Source organism: Convolutriloba macropyga, chromosome 12 (genome assembly GCF_964194025.1).
Source record: "Convolutriloba macropyga chromosome 12, txConMacr16.3, whole genome shotgun sequence".
Classification (NCBI taxonomy): Eukaryota; Metazoa; Xenacoelomorpha; order Acoela; family Convolutidae; genus Convolutriloba; species Convolutriloba macropyga.
The window spans coordinates 56,741,204-56,756,450 of NC_134479.1; the positions used below are offsets into that span (position 1 = coordinate 56,741,204).

Consider the following 15,247-nt stretch of genomic DNA (forward strand, 5'->3'; position numbering starts at 1 on the left):
GTAATTCAAGGCACCGAAATCCGTCCCTTTGGAGTAAAGACAAAGCTTGGATGGACACTTGCAGGAGAGTACCTGAACACACTAGGAAACTGCTCTTCAAAATCTTCTAACAAATCGAAAGTATCTGTATACCATGTCTGTCGGAAAAGTCCAGAACAACCCTTGGACGATTTGATACAAGAATTTTGGTCAATAGAGAACGATGGTACCAGAAAAGAAGATAATACTATCACTGAAGATGAAAAGTCTGCCATTCGAATACTTGAGAGTACTATCAACCACACAGGCGAAAGGTATGAAATAGGTGTTCCATGGAAAGTACCTGCCAATCTTCAAAATAACTATTTTTCTGCCCTCAATCAGCTAAACAGTTTGAACAAACGACTTAATAGTGATCCAAAACTAAGTGATATGTACCAACAGACTCTTGTTACAGATCTCGAGAAAAATTACGTTAAGCCAGTGGAAATGACAGACCCACCCCCTGAGAAAATTTGGTACTTGCCGCATCACCCTGTTCAAAGCGCAAACAAACCAAACAAAGTGCGTCGTGTCGCCAATGCAGCGTCAAAAATCAAAGGCGAGTCACTAAATTCCAATCCTCTAACAGGACCAGACCTCTTAAACAGTCTAATAGGAATTTTGGTCAGATTTCGTGAAAAACCTATTGCTATTTTGGTAGACAGTGAAGGAATGTTCATGCAAATCGGCATCCGAAATGAAGATCAATCTGCACTACGTTTCCTATGGTCTATTGACAATGATGTGCGACAGTTTCAATTCACCGGATTGATTTTCGGTGCAACTTGCTCACCATCTTGTGCAATTTTTCTCTTAAACAGATGCGCAGAGGACAACGTCGAGACATATCCAAAAGCACAGAGCGCTATAGTCTTATTTTTATATGGATGACTACATCCAGTCCTTCGACTCTCCTGAAAATGCCAACGCGACTGCATTTGAAGTAAAGAACTGCCTGAGAGCCGGTGGTTTCCGCCTTACAAAATTCCTGTCAAACCATCAACAGGCTCTTCAGTGTAATACTCCAGAAGACCTCGAGGAGCCCAAGAGTGAAACAAGAGTCCTCGGACAAAAATGGAACCTTGAAAAAGATACATTTTTTTATGAAATCCCTCGGAGAATTCCCTAAAGAAGCTGAACAATACACTCAACGGAAACTTTTCAGTCTTGTGTCATCGATTTTTGACACAATTGGGTTTCTTGGCCCAATGACAATAAAGTTCAAAATTCTTCTTCAGCAATTTTGGAAGTTAGGTAGAAAATGGGACGAGCCACTCCCAATTGAACTTCTACATCCCTTACAAAAGCTCCTTAACAGTTATCACTCTATGCCTCAACTTGAAATTGCACGACAGATGACAACACAGAATCTACTGGAGACAGAGAACCAGTTGCATGTTTTTGTTGATGCATCAATTGTTGCAACGTGCTGTTGTCTACCTCAGGAGCTTGAATAAGACCAGCAACGAAGTACAAACTGCATTCGTGATCGGGAAATGCAAAGTAGCGCCCGTAAAACAGTTGAGCGTTCCAAAGTTGGAACTAGAGGCATCTGTCACAGGTGTTCAACTCCTTAATTTTGTTAGACATGAACTCTCTGTTGAAATCAGCAATGTTTTTTATTGGACGGATAGTCAAGTTGTCCTTGACTGGATTGGTTCTTCCAAGAAGCAAACAGTTTTTGTTGCTAATCGCATTGCAGAAATAAAAGTAAAAAGCAAACCTGACAATTGGAATCATATTGCGACAAACTTAAACCCAGCTGATCATGGTACTCGTGGTTTAGAACCCAAGGAAATTGAAGCAAATTGGTTTAAGCCACCAAATTTTCTCTCCACAAATGATGTCTTTTGTAGACCTACAAAGCAAATGCCGATTTGTGCTGCAACAACACGATCTGCCTTAAGAACCAAGACACCAGTACTCGACCCTAAACAGTTTTCAACATGGACAAAGATTTTGCTAACGATAGCTACTGTTTTCAATCTGATCTACAGAGCGAAAAAACAGCGTGACAATCATCATCAAAACACTGTTGAAGACATTGAATTATCAAAATCTTACTTGATACAAATGTCGCAAGTCAATAGCTTCCCAATCGTCATCGAGTTGCTAAAAGGTAGCCGTAAACTGGACCCGAAATTCAAACACAGGTCGTTAAACCCAATGCTTGATAAGAGCGGTATATTACGCGTCTGTGGAAAGCTAATTTTTGCTCCCAGTGAACTCGTTTCGGCCAAGCGGCCAATACTACTTCATGCAAAAGATCACATTTGTTGTTTATACCCCGAACATGCCCATCGCATGTGTGTGCATCAGGGAACAGAAAGCTTTTGTACAGCAAAGGTACTACGTAATTGGTCTCCGCAGAACACTGTAGAGCATTAGATACAAATGCTTCCTTTGTCGACGTTTCGAACGGCAAAGCATAGAGACATTTATGGCACCGCTACCTGATTGCCGCTTCCCGACTGAAAACAAACAATTTACATTTGCCAACTGCGGATTAGACTTTTTCGGCCCATTTTACATTGAGGAAGAAAAAGATAAGCTTCAGAAACACTACGGCCTCATCTTTACTTGTCTGGTAACGCGAGCTGTTCACTTGGAAACATTTCCAGATTTGAATACAGACACTTTTCTGAACGCCTACCGCCGCTTCACTTCGCGAAGATGTCAGCCCGCTGATTTGTACAGTGACAACGGTAAGACTTTTGTTGGTGACAAAAAGGAACTCAAAAGGTGTCTGAATGATCTCGACAAGGACGAAATTCACAAAGCACTCGCAGCACAGAACACCAAGTGGCACTTCAACCCATCTTATGGCCCTCATTTTGGCGGCGCTTGGGAGCGGCTGATCCAGAGTATCAAGCGGACGCTCCTGATCATTCTAGGGTCAAGAAAGTTTACTCCTGACGTTTTCCGCACAATCATGGTTGAAGCAGAAGCTATGATGAACTCCAGACCACTTGCAAACGTGTCGGACGCCATGGAAAACGAAGAACCATTGACGCCAAACCATTTTCTACTTCAGCGTCCATACAACTCTCTTGCCCCTGGTATCTTCCCGTCAACCAAGCCAGCTAACATGAAGTCTTGGAAGAATGTTCAACAATTCCTCAACCACATCTGGAGGAGACTGGTCCGGGAATACCTACCGACCTTGATAAAGCGACCAAAATGGACCGAAAACGACGGGAATTCACTCAAAGTCAACGATGTGGTGTGGATCTTGAAAGACTCCACCCCACGTGGTATTTGGCCTCTGGGAAGAGCAGAAGAAGTGTTCCCTGGACGAGATGGTAACAACAGAGTAGTTAAAGTGAAAACGGCTTACGGCACCTTCGTCCGCCCCGTGTCCGGTCTCGTCCGTGTTTTCGCTGATTAGCTTTTTTGTTGATATTTTTGCGCTCCGGTTTTAGGCAAAGGGGGTTGCATATAGTTTTATTCAATTTAATTTGGGTTTATGGATTCTAACTGGAATTAGAAACAATATTTATTTGGTGGATTTATTCGTGTTTTACCCTCTTATTCCTGTTGCCCCCGTGGAGCATGTTGCGGATGCAACTTCAAGATGGCTAAATACGGAAGTTAAGATGATTTGCCGCAAAAAACTTGACTTTATTTCCCACATTGGTAACTGTCAGTTACCAAAAAACATGGAAACAAAACATCTGAATTTGACTTTTTCAATGCTAGAAATATGTTTTTCACTAAATACTGAAAAAGAGTTATGACCAAAATGTATTGACACCCCCCCCCCCCCAAAAAAAATGAACTTTAAATGTGTTCTCATAAGTCGAGGCCTGTACTTTATCAGTAAGTACTGAAAAAGAGTTGCGACCAAAACTCACAATTTTGCACCTCCATTTTAGAAGTTGATTTTGAGTTCCATGGAATAATTCTTCTCGTGAACTACCTTCACCCGTTTCTAAAGGCCCAACTGAACTCGGCTATTGGACAGTTTCTAGACGGCGGCTTCTTCGATCTCTCAATCCCACTGGTGCTACTGTCCCTCGACCCACAACAAGGTAAATTTTGTTGTTCCTCGTGCATTTGTTGTTCCTAGTTAATATCTTCGTTTAACTCTATTAAGAACAGTGGGTCAGTGTCAGTTCGTGGCAACAGCTGACGAGTGGAAAATAAGTTATATAAACAAGCTCTTATCAAGGCGTGCGTCTCAACAAGATGTGTTATTAACACATCCCAAATTTTGTCCAGAAAATCAAGATCTTGCAAGCCCTGGCAATGTACAACTTGCTTCGTTTCACTGGAGCAAAATTGCTGCTACGAATTTATAAACCTTCAAACTGAATTAGAAGAGAATTAGCATATTATTCGTTACTTAAACATTTAAATAATCGTTTATCTGTTTAAAACGAGATGCCGAGTTCAAATACACTGCGTGGAACTGTAGCTAAGACTGTAGTTATTGAAAATTTATTGCCTGCCTATTTTTAGTATCAAAAAAACCAAAGACGTAAATTTTATCAAATTTGGCTTGGCTCTTACAGATCACACAATACGGGATCTCTTTATGTATGCCAGTCAAATTTGACAAAAGATATAACAAATCGAAGGCAAAGATATATGCCTAAGACCTGTCTGTGCTATAAGTCTCAATTTAAAATAGTTGGGGGGCTGAAAGTATTTAATTTATAAAAGAGTAAATATAAAATTACAGCTTACTAATTACCAGTTGTGTAGTGGTGAAATGGAGGTGAGCTGCTGGGCGATCGTTCACTTGGGTGTTTCTTCAGTTATGTTATTTGTCGAAAAAGAAAGTTATAAAATTAAATCTGGAATTATTTGTCTAAGTTATTAAACAATTTTGTTCGACTATTTTATTGTTAAAGTGAAGTTAAATTTTGAGAAAAATGAAAGCAGTTGTCTGCTGCTTGCTTCTGGGAGTGATTTCTGTCTCTCTAATTTTATTCCGTCCCACTTCGCTGAGAGAAACAATTAATTCCTCTCAGCTCCGTTTGGGCCGATAGGGAGCGAATCACAAACTCACGTTCATAGTGAGGTGCTTCTTAATTTTCCTATTGGCCGAGAAGGCAAGAGAATTAATCTTTTTTATCTCACGGAGAAATTATTGAAACTCCAAAAAATAATAAAAATCTAAAAAGCTGAGAGCATCAATTATTGATTTCGTAGGCGCCTGTTTTCTGCTTTTCCCCTCTTCTAAAACCGCAACAATTATGGTTTTCTTGGGGGCTTTTTATGAGACGCTATTGTCTTTTCCCCTGAAGCAATCTGCTTCATCTTTATTGAACTTGGGGGGAAAGATCTGCATTGCAACTGTCAAAAGCAGAAGTAATTTAAATCAAAAGAAACTGTGGTTTTACAGGCCGCCTACGTTCAACAACGTACATTTTCTATCCTGGATATAAGCGAGGAGATCCAGGCCTAAAGTTGTGTTATTTAAATAAGTCGAACCGAGTTGTTTAAATACTTGTGTACTGGTAGTCTTAACAAGCCTTAGTTTGTTTAGCGCCCGGCAAAAGAATGGTTAATTAGCGCCTAAATACGTTCGCTCTAATGCGGGATTAGTTATCCGTTCATTTGTAACGGCTCTCGTAATACTACAGCTCACCCCGATTTTTAAGATAGAAAAGAAAATGATTAAAAAAAAGAAATATATTGCATCGTATATAATTTTATTGCGCTTGAGACATATAAATGAGTTACAACAAGTTCAGACAGTTATGAAATTAATCACAAAGGGTGACAATTGTATGCTATAAAATTAATCGCAAAGGGCGATAATGTTGTGCTGTATTATTCAAAAAATTCTGGGGGCAAAATGACTGGGCTTGGTACTGGACTGTTTCCGTCGTCCATGATATCAACAACTTCCACTACTTCATCTCCATCTTCATGCTTTTCTGTATTTGATAGTTCCTTGATTATCCTTTTTTGTTTTCGGTTCTTCTTCTTGAGTTTCGTCAATTCAGAGTTGAGTTGCTGTACTTTTTCAACCAGTTTTTTGTTCTCCACTCCTGAATTCTGATTGGCTGTAGTGATTTCTAAATGCTTTCTTGCATACACTTTGTTAATTTCTTTAACATTACTTTCCTCCGTTTTTTTTTGCTTGCTGGGAGACGATGTACTGCCTCCGCCAATAGTCATCGCTTGTTACTTTCTCTATTTCACTGTTCTGCATTTGTAATCTTTCAAATCTAATTTGTAGCTCCTGCAATTCGGTTTCTTTAACAAATAACTCCTGTCGGAACTTGGACTTCTCCGGAATTAGTGAAGCTTGGGTGACTTCTTCGATGGCGTCCGCAGGCGTCGGGAAGGCAGTTAAGTGGGCATAGGGGAAGTTGACATACGAGTCCAGCTGATTGTTTCTGGCGAGGTAAGTGTTCTTTTGGGTATCTCTGTCTTTTATTCTCCAGACGTTTGTTGTTTCTGGTAATGAGAACTCTTTCAAAAAAGGCAGATTTTCAGTTTTCGCAAGAAATTCTTCGCCGGTTGAAATGTTCTGAACCTTAACTTTGTCAGAGATTCCGAACGTATTGGCTTGCATTTTCAAAGTATACTTCAAGTTCGTCACAAATCTGGGGTTCATGGGATTTACAACGTTTTCCCTAATTTTCTGAATTTTCAAGCAATAGGGGATGTCCTTTCGCTCGTTGTCACTAATGAGGTCATCTATATTTGCCATTTTTCTTATCTTCTCTGCGTGACTGCTTTGTTGATTTCCTGGTGCTGGTCTCTTTCGATCGACTATCCAATTGTTTTGTGGATCATATTGACTCGAATTTGATGGAGGTGCAATGGTTGTAGTAAATGGAGGCTTTGAGAAAATAGGAGGCTGGGAAGAATGGGTTTGTGTTTGTTCTTGTTGTGTTGTTACTTGTTGATGTTGATTGGGGATTACTACGCTTGCGAGTGTGGGTCTGGTAGTCATTGTGTTTCCTTGTGGGTGATCTAAAATATTTTGATTTTGGTTAGCCTGTGTCATCGATATCACACATTATGGCTTCTTTTCAAGTTTGCAATTGTATTGCTAATATAAAATGTATTCTATTGTAAAAATGTTTTTGTAAGGTTTTGTTGCTAACTGCTTTACCTAAAAATTATAATGCTAAATGTATTTGTTATTAAAGTTTGGTATAAAAGTTTTTGTTTTGCTAAATGCAAAGTTAACTTTAATAAAGGAGGGGGGGCAATAATGAAAAAATATTTATACTTATGCCAGGCGGGCAGCCCTGGCACAAGTACGTCTTTCTCCGCTGCCCGGAGGTGTGAGTCTTGGGGCGTGCGTCACACTAACACGGCTGCAACGACCCGTGCAGCTGGGGGGACAACCTTGCTGAGTTGAAAGAAAGAAATTTTCCGGGTCATTTTTGGAATTTTCAGTTATCGTGTTAGTGTTCTGAATTATTTAGATTCAAAAGGCAGGGGGGCAGGCTGGAGAAAGCTGAGATAACCCCTTCCCGAGGAAAAGTTAAAAGAGAGAAAAAAAGATCGTTTGTACTTGAGTTGTTTTGGTTTATCAGACAACGTTGTCTAAAGAAAATTTTTGCAAATGGGACATCTTGTCAGCTTATTTATGCACACTCGACAGAATCGGTGTTTGTCATGTTGGGAAAAATGTGGGTGTTTTGTTATTCCTAATTCTGTTTTCATTTTTTGCATAAATTGCAATGAAAGTAGGATGTGATCATGACGGGAAGACAAGGTCGAAGAAAAATGGGACATTTAGGGTTTGGGTATCTTTTAAAAAGTGCCTTTCTGCAAGGAATACATACATAGTGAGGATTTTCTCTGGGAAATTGTTTATGCAGTTTTTCTACAATAACGGGTTTCCGTGAACATATGGGGCAGATAATGTCCTTATGGGGATAGAACCAACGGAAACCGTCGAATAGGGATTGTGAAAGACCCATCGAGTGACTGTTCTCTTATTTTCCTTAGATAGAAACAGGAAAACCTTTGAGAAACTGTAGTAGGACGAGATTAATGAGGAGCGATATGGCAAGCAAGGTAATTAGGATTAGGATAAATATTTTTGTGGATAGGTCTAGATTGGTCATTTTTAGTATCTGGAGAAAATTTGGCGAATTGCGGAAAGGAGGTAGCTATTAATAAAAAAGGATATTGCCAATGCGCATAAGAGAACAAATAGAAGAATAAACAATGTTATGGGTTGCATTTTGTCAATTCAATGAGTAGTGCAGAACTAGGGTGAAGGAGGTGACTTGCTCCTGGTAAAAACTGAGTTGAATTAGGGATATCGATTGGATAAAAAATAAAACTAGGGAAAGAAGTAAAATTTTGGATGTTCTTGGACGCATTTTAGATTATGTGGTTGTTTTTTTCGCAACGAGGGCATAATGTATAATCTTCTACGCAAAATTTACAAAAGTTGACGGGCTTATGATCACTGTGATGAAACGCTTTTGCAACAGAGTATTGATATCTTGTTTGTTTGCAAATATCACATTGAAACCAGTTAAAGATTGAAAAGATAACATTAAATTTAGAGCATTTTGGACAAAAATCATAGCCCATATCTTTTATAACATATTGGTAACAGAGCAGACACATTACGTGGGGTAGTTCGTTAGGGGGGTTTTCGTGTAATTTCTTGAAAACAATTGTTTCGCGTCTGCAGCATAAACAAATTAATGAGACCGGTTTGGATTCTATAGTATTGGTTTCTTTGTCAATTGTATTCATTTTTGGAAGATTGTTATTGGAGGGGATTATGGGACTGGTATGGTTGGAGGATTTGGTTGTTGATTATTTTGGGATTTTATTGTTTGCTCTATTACTAATATAACTATTAACATCAAAAAATTGAAAGGGATACTTACAACAACGAGGAAAACGGTTAAAACGAAGGAGAAGGCTGCTGCAATAATCATGAGGGCCATTAATGAAAAATCAAGTACTTTGGGGATAAACATTTTGGATAATTTGTGAAGGTAGTTTTGAATCAAGGATTTTAGCGCGGGTTGTTTGGGTCAATTGTTTGTTTGCATAAGGGGCATTTAGTAGTTGTGAAGGTCATACACTGCAAACAAATTGATTGTTTTGGGTGAAAATCCCTGAAGTGACTGTGGCAGGTGGATAACTTTTGACTTCTTGACAGGAATCACACTGGAAATAATGGCAATGACTGATTGTATAAATGGGAGTAACGCAAATGGGGCGTTTAGGTTGGTTCCAATATTTAAATAATTCATTTCTACAAGGAATGCAAGCAAAATGGGGGGGCTGACCATTTGGGTTTTTGTGCAATTTTTTGAATTGACGGCAAGGGAGATAACAAACAGGGCATTCAATTTTAGGGGTTGTATCAATTTGAGGTTGCTGAGACGATATTTTCAGAATGTTTCCCATTATAAGGACAAATCAGAAACATCCGGGTATACGAGTTCTAATCCATGGTGTTCAAGTTCGTTGGGGATAGTTACATTTAAATCTGCAATAGCAAAAAAGAAATTCCAGTGTTTCTCGTTTGGATAAATGTAATAATGATTAATTGTACCGGTGCTTAAAAACATATAAGTTATCTTGATACATGCTTTATACTGTGTGAAACAACTATTGAACCATCTTTCTACTTTAACAATTTTAATTTTTTCCTTACCAATAAACAAAATCATTTTAGTTTTAACAATTTGGAAAGAAATGAAGGGAAAAGAACAAATTGATCAGAAAAAAAAGGATAGAAAAAAATGAAGAAGAGGAAAGGAGAAAAAAAAATTTTTTTGTGGAGAGCAAGTTATGTAAAACAAATTACTTTACTGAAGAGCGCCCAAGTTGACTGGGAAGTGCTCTTCGATATCGATGAGTGCGAGAAAAAATTCCCAGTGCATCATTCCCATGGTGACTCGAGTAGAACCCTCACATCCACGTTCGTAGTCAGTATAATGTATGATTATACAGGGCTTTATTTCTGCAGTGGGAGTTTCAATGAATGATCTCTCGAGGGATTCTACTTTGACTAGTCGCTCACCAAAGTGGAACAGCATTATAGGAGATCTAAATTAAAAGGGATTTTGGAACCATTTAAAGCTTGGGATATATTTATGAAGAATGTCCAATAGGGGGAAGATGGTGTTAAGATGATGGTTCCATCAGTCCAAGTGTTTAAATATTCGAAATGGAGTATTAGTTGTGGTATAGCTCTGTTACTTTTTGTTGTCACAAATGATTTTTCAAAAAATTGAATTTGTATAAGGCAATTTTGGTATGAGAATATCATTGCTGTTTTTCAATTGTTAATTGTTTCCAATTCTTTAGTAATGAAATCGTTTTGAGAAGAATCACTTTTTGGCAATTCAAACTAAAGATTGTGAGGTACACAGTTTGGGTTTTCTAGAATAAAGAGGAAGAATTTCCAATGAACTGAAAGAGGATTAATACTTATTAAACAAATTTTTTCACTTTGGATTTCTTGGAGCGTTACTAGCATAGTAGGTACAGGAGTTGGGTATGCATCAAAAGATCGTTCAATTTTTTGTAACTCTACAAATTTATTGTTAACTGCAAATATCATAGTTTAAAATGATACCTAAGCAATGTAGATTGCATGTTGTACTTGAAATACCGAGTTCTCTTTGAATGCTAGAAAAATGGTGAATTCGGCGAACTGAGGATGAGTGATGAAAATAGTTAAAAGTCTGTAAATATTTGTCATGGGTTTTTTGCGAAAGTCATTATACTTATAGCGGAAACATAGTATACGGCTAATAGCTCAAAATTTTGGTTTCTGATTCTGATTTGTAAGTTTCTATTAGTTAAATGAATCATGTTGCTGATCTAGCTCATTTGGCAGACTATTAGGGTCGAATTGTGCTAAATACACGAAATAATTCCAATACAACGAATGAGGGGTTGAAATCACAGTATCGTTTTCCCAAGTGTCCCAAAACTTATAATTTATAACGATTTGAGGGAAAATGTCTCCGTGATTTTCTTCAAAAGTTTTTTTTATTTGATAAATTATAACGAGTCTATTTTGAAACAAAAAGTACATTAATGGAAGCGTTTTAGTTGTTAATTAACTTATTGTTCTTCATTTCAAAACTATGTATAAAAGTATGTAAATGTTAAAAAAAGGATAAAAAAGGGTGTGTCAATTATTTCTGAAAAGAGGATTATTGACAACGATTGATATTTATAGATAATATATCAATCGGATTCACTGAAGCAAAATCGGAGTAGGGGAAGAGTGCAGGCAATAGTTAGATAGACATAGTTGCGATTACATAGTTGAAAATGGATTATAAGAAATAAAAAGCAAGAAAGGAATCCACACATGTCTCTTACAGGAAAAGTCAAAGTCTAATAATATTTTTCTTCAGACGCTTTGAAACAATTTTGTATTCGACTCCAATGTTTACAAAAGTAATTGTGTCATCAATCAGGGCTCTTAACAATGAGAAGTATTGAAAATTTGAATGCGGTACGTCCAGGTCTATAATGTCACTGAAGTTGAAAGATGCAACTCTAATAGTTACAGTAGTTTTTAAATCGGAAATACTTGATGATAATATTTGTCCGGTGTAATGTCCAAATCGAATGAAAAAAGCGTTAGGCTGTTTTATGAATTTGGGTTGCACAGCATAGCATCCTTGAGGTGTATCTAAACAAGATATTGATTAACTTATAGAGTCTAATACGAATAAATTTTTTTTTATTTTTGAGACAAATTATTTTTTTATGAAAAAGATGATTTTTTTATTAACAGCTTTAAGGAGGTGCCCCACACTTCAAATGGTTGCATCATTTTGTGGTTGTGGTTGATGTGACGCCAGAATTGGGTATTCTACTTTATTATTTTCTGTATGACAATGCTCATCAATTTTATTTTCTCGAGGTTGATCCTCAACGCATTTGTAAGTTTTTTCTATTGTGCTGTAAGGTTGATAATTACTAAGCGGTAAAAAATGATTGTTGTTCTGCGGGGCCGACGGTTTGGTTTCGTTAGAGAATACCGGTGTAAAGAACGATAAGATACAAAGATTATATGTTGCTCCTAATAGAATTTTCCAAAAACCCATTGTTTTGTTGGATATTTTGTGGATTTCGAATGCTTTTATGATTGTTACGATTACATCAGTTAAGAATTTTATGCACAAGAAACAAGCAAAATAAACTCCAATTTTTTCCAGATAAAAAGTGATGATTCCAAAAGTGCCTTTGAACTGGTCTGTAAAAAATGTAGGTGAAAGAAGAGAATCTAGATAAATTTGTCTGTTAATTCCCATTGCCGACGCATAGATATCTTTTTGAGAATAGTCTATGCTTCTTCCTTCTAGAACTTCTCTTGAAATTTTTGTCAAAACAGATTTTGAAGCTTCCGAATGCAAGATATTGTCCCAAAAAGATTTAAGTTGATTTGGTGTGTAAATTCCGGCACGTTGCGATTCGTAACCGGTAAATTTTGGAATAGAACTAATAACTCTTGAAGAGAATATTTTTGGCGGTTGTAAAGGAACAGGTGCTGGCATCAAATGGTACCATGAATTTTCATTATTAATATCTAATTGGTAGGCATTTTTGTAGCCTCCAACACAATCTACTTCGTTTGCAAAAGGGTAGGTTTGTCGAGTAATTGGGTCGACGAACATTGTCCTACCATCATAATGAATAGGAATCCTATCATAACACTGTTCAAGAACCTGAAGTGGTGAGTTTCGTTTTGGACAGTGGTACAGCCAACCTATGCTACCATCTGTGTCTAAGAACATCGAGCGGTTGCCGGTTAACATATATCCAGCTAAACGATTGTTTTGGATAGCCTGCATTAGTATCATTTGTTTTTGAGTTCGGTCAAGTTCGCATTGTTCTATGACCAAACCTTTCCATGCTTGTTTTATTTGCATGTAATTATGATATATGACAAAATCCATTTTTACCGCAAGGTTAAGATCATAGTCTAACTTGTCTTTGTCTAAGTGTTCCCATGCAACAAAACCATTGTCGGATGTTCGGATCTGTTTATCTGAAGGCTTCCTATTAAACCCATTTACACTTAGGCTATTGTCAGGTTCAACACGAAGTTGATGAAAAATTGTTGAGTTTTTGTTTTATAAGGTTTGCCAGTCTTCATATTAAATCCGCCTTTAAAAGAAACATTTAAAGAATCTAAATTTGTTCTGTAAATAAATTCTGGTTTTCCACACACCTTTTCTTTTTCATCAATTACTCTAATTTTTATGTCCATTTCAGCAGGAGAATACGTTCCTTGTCCTTCATAGGGCGTCTCCGGTTTTTCATCACTCACTATGAAATACTGTACGTTACCAAGTTCGTTTTCTTGTTTTAGCATTTTTGCGTTTTGTGAAAATCTTTTAGTAACTATACAATTTTAAAGTGCCTCCCAATTGTATGCAAAGGGGTCGAGTGATGACGAATGACAACCTCCTTCTGAGAGGGCACAAGGAAGTTTTAGTCCTTGACTGTTATAGACAGATCTGTCATTAAGATCAATATCGAGTACAGTTTCTTGCATCAGGGTTTCAAAAGAGAAGTGTTTAATTTGACCACGATTATCACAAGATGTTGATGATTCACCTTCAAGATCAACTCCCTGGTTTTTATAGGAGACAGTTTTTATTCCATGTTTTATGTCAATTTCCATGTCATCATCGTCAAATTCGGTAACAGTAATTTTTCCAGTTTTATTAGCATTTAGGCATTGTTCGGGTGAAACAATAATATCGTATGTTTTTATTGGAGCGTTGTGTACAATTGATGAATGGGAGAACATACCACAATTATAACGAATGAGCATTGCAGTGACTTTGCACATAAGAGCTTTAACAAAGGTCCGATAAGACCGTTGATAAAGTGTTACATGTGTATCAACCATCTGAATGTTTTTTCGGGTGTAATTTTGCAAGGAGAAACTTGTGTTAAAGCATACATTTTATTTTCTTTCATTTTAGAACAGTCATAATGAATGACCCTAAGTTTGTTAGATACGTCATTAACATCCTCAAAAGGAGGTCCAGTAGCGTTAATAACTATGGAAAAAGTACAAAAGTAGAAAAGACTTATAAGTAAATAAAAATAGAGTTTTTCAAAACAAGGATATCTTTTCATCCTGTCTTTTTAGCGCTTCAAGTCGGGAATTAAGGCTATGAGTTGTAGTAATAGGCACTGCCAGTAAATGTTGACTGGATTTATTGCTACCTAAAACAAAGTTAAGTAAATCCGGCTTGATAGCGTGATGGCGGCTTGGCCGAGCGACTAGAAGTTCGCCTATTATTATTATTTTCTAAAGTTTGTAAATTAGAAGGTCCTTGTTCCGATGTATTAGGGCGGAGAGGACTTAAATTAGGGTCTAGAGGTATTCTAGAATTGTGCTGTGGGCAAGGAGTTGAACTTCTTGTTCGACTGCCGCTAGGCAGGTGTATTTGGACTGGAGGTGGGTTGTCACGACCACCTGAACTTGCTTCGTTGAATCCAGAATCGAAATTGGTAGGTGTTCGGTCAGAGTCGAAGTTCTGCACAGGGGAGTTCTCTTCGTATGAAATTATCCACGGGGAAATATTCGGTGTTAGTGGGGCTTTGGAAGGAGAATTTAGTCAAGGGACTGTTGAGTTTAATCATCTGACTTGTCATTAGATTATTATAAAATGTGTTACAATTATTTTTATCTATACCATACTCTAGGGTTAACTCTGGTATAGTTTCAGTAGCTGGATAGTACTCGACTAGGTGATTTCTATGAGCGACCTTCCTGGTGGCCGGGTTGCTATCTAAAATTAATTCATAGTTAACATTGGTTAGTTTTTTTTCTACAGTATAATGTCCTGATCTTAGTTCATGTAGTTTTTTTGACTTTCCTAACTCAATTTGATGGTTTTCCATTAGAACTTTTTGTCCAACCTCAAGTGGCTTGCCTAATTTGTGTTTGTTTCTATGTTTATGTGCGCGGTTTTTGTTTTCTAAGCTCTTTTTATAAGCGTTATTGTATATTTGTTTGAATTGGTTTTCGCATAAGCATTCGAATTGTTAATAGTCGGTTTTAGAAGTTTGTCAATTTCGGCGTTTTTTGAAGTTTGCAAGGTATGCCTGTGAAGAGGCAGGTCTTTGCAATACTCGGAAGAGCATAAGAGTTGTGAATTTCGTAGGAGTCCTAACTTAAGTGACAGAGGTATCTGTGGTTTTTGTCAAATTACAATTTCATAAGGTGAGATTCCAGTACTAGCATTTGGAACCGTGTTATGAGAAAAAGCAAATTTTGGTGCCA

General features: G+C 37.4%; 1 protein-coding gene across 1 annotated transcript in view; it reads left to right on the plus strand.

The window, feature by feature from the left end:
* LOC142351174 (uncharacterized) overlaps positions 1-15,247 on the plus strand; it is a 51,343-nt gene that overhangs the window by 21,387 nt on the left and 14,709 nt on the right. The window contains exon 5 of the mRNA XM_075403295.1: positions 3,897-4,052. Within this exon, the coding sequence (XP_075259410.1) occupies positions 3,897-4,052 (156 nt within the window). The remainder of the gene's footprint in view (positions 1-3,896; positions 4,053-15,247) is intronic.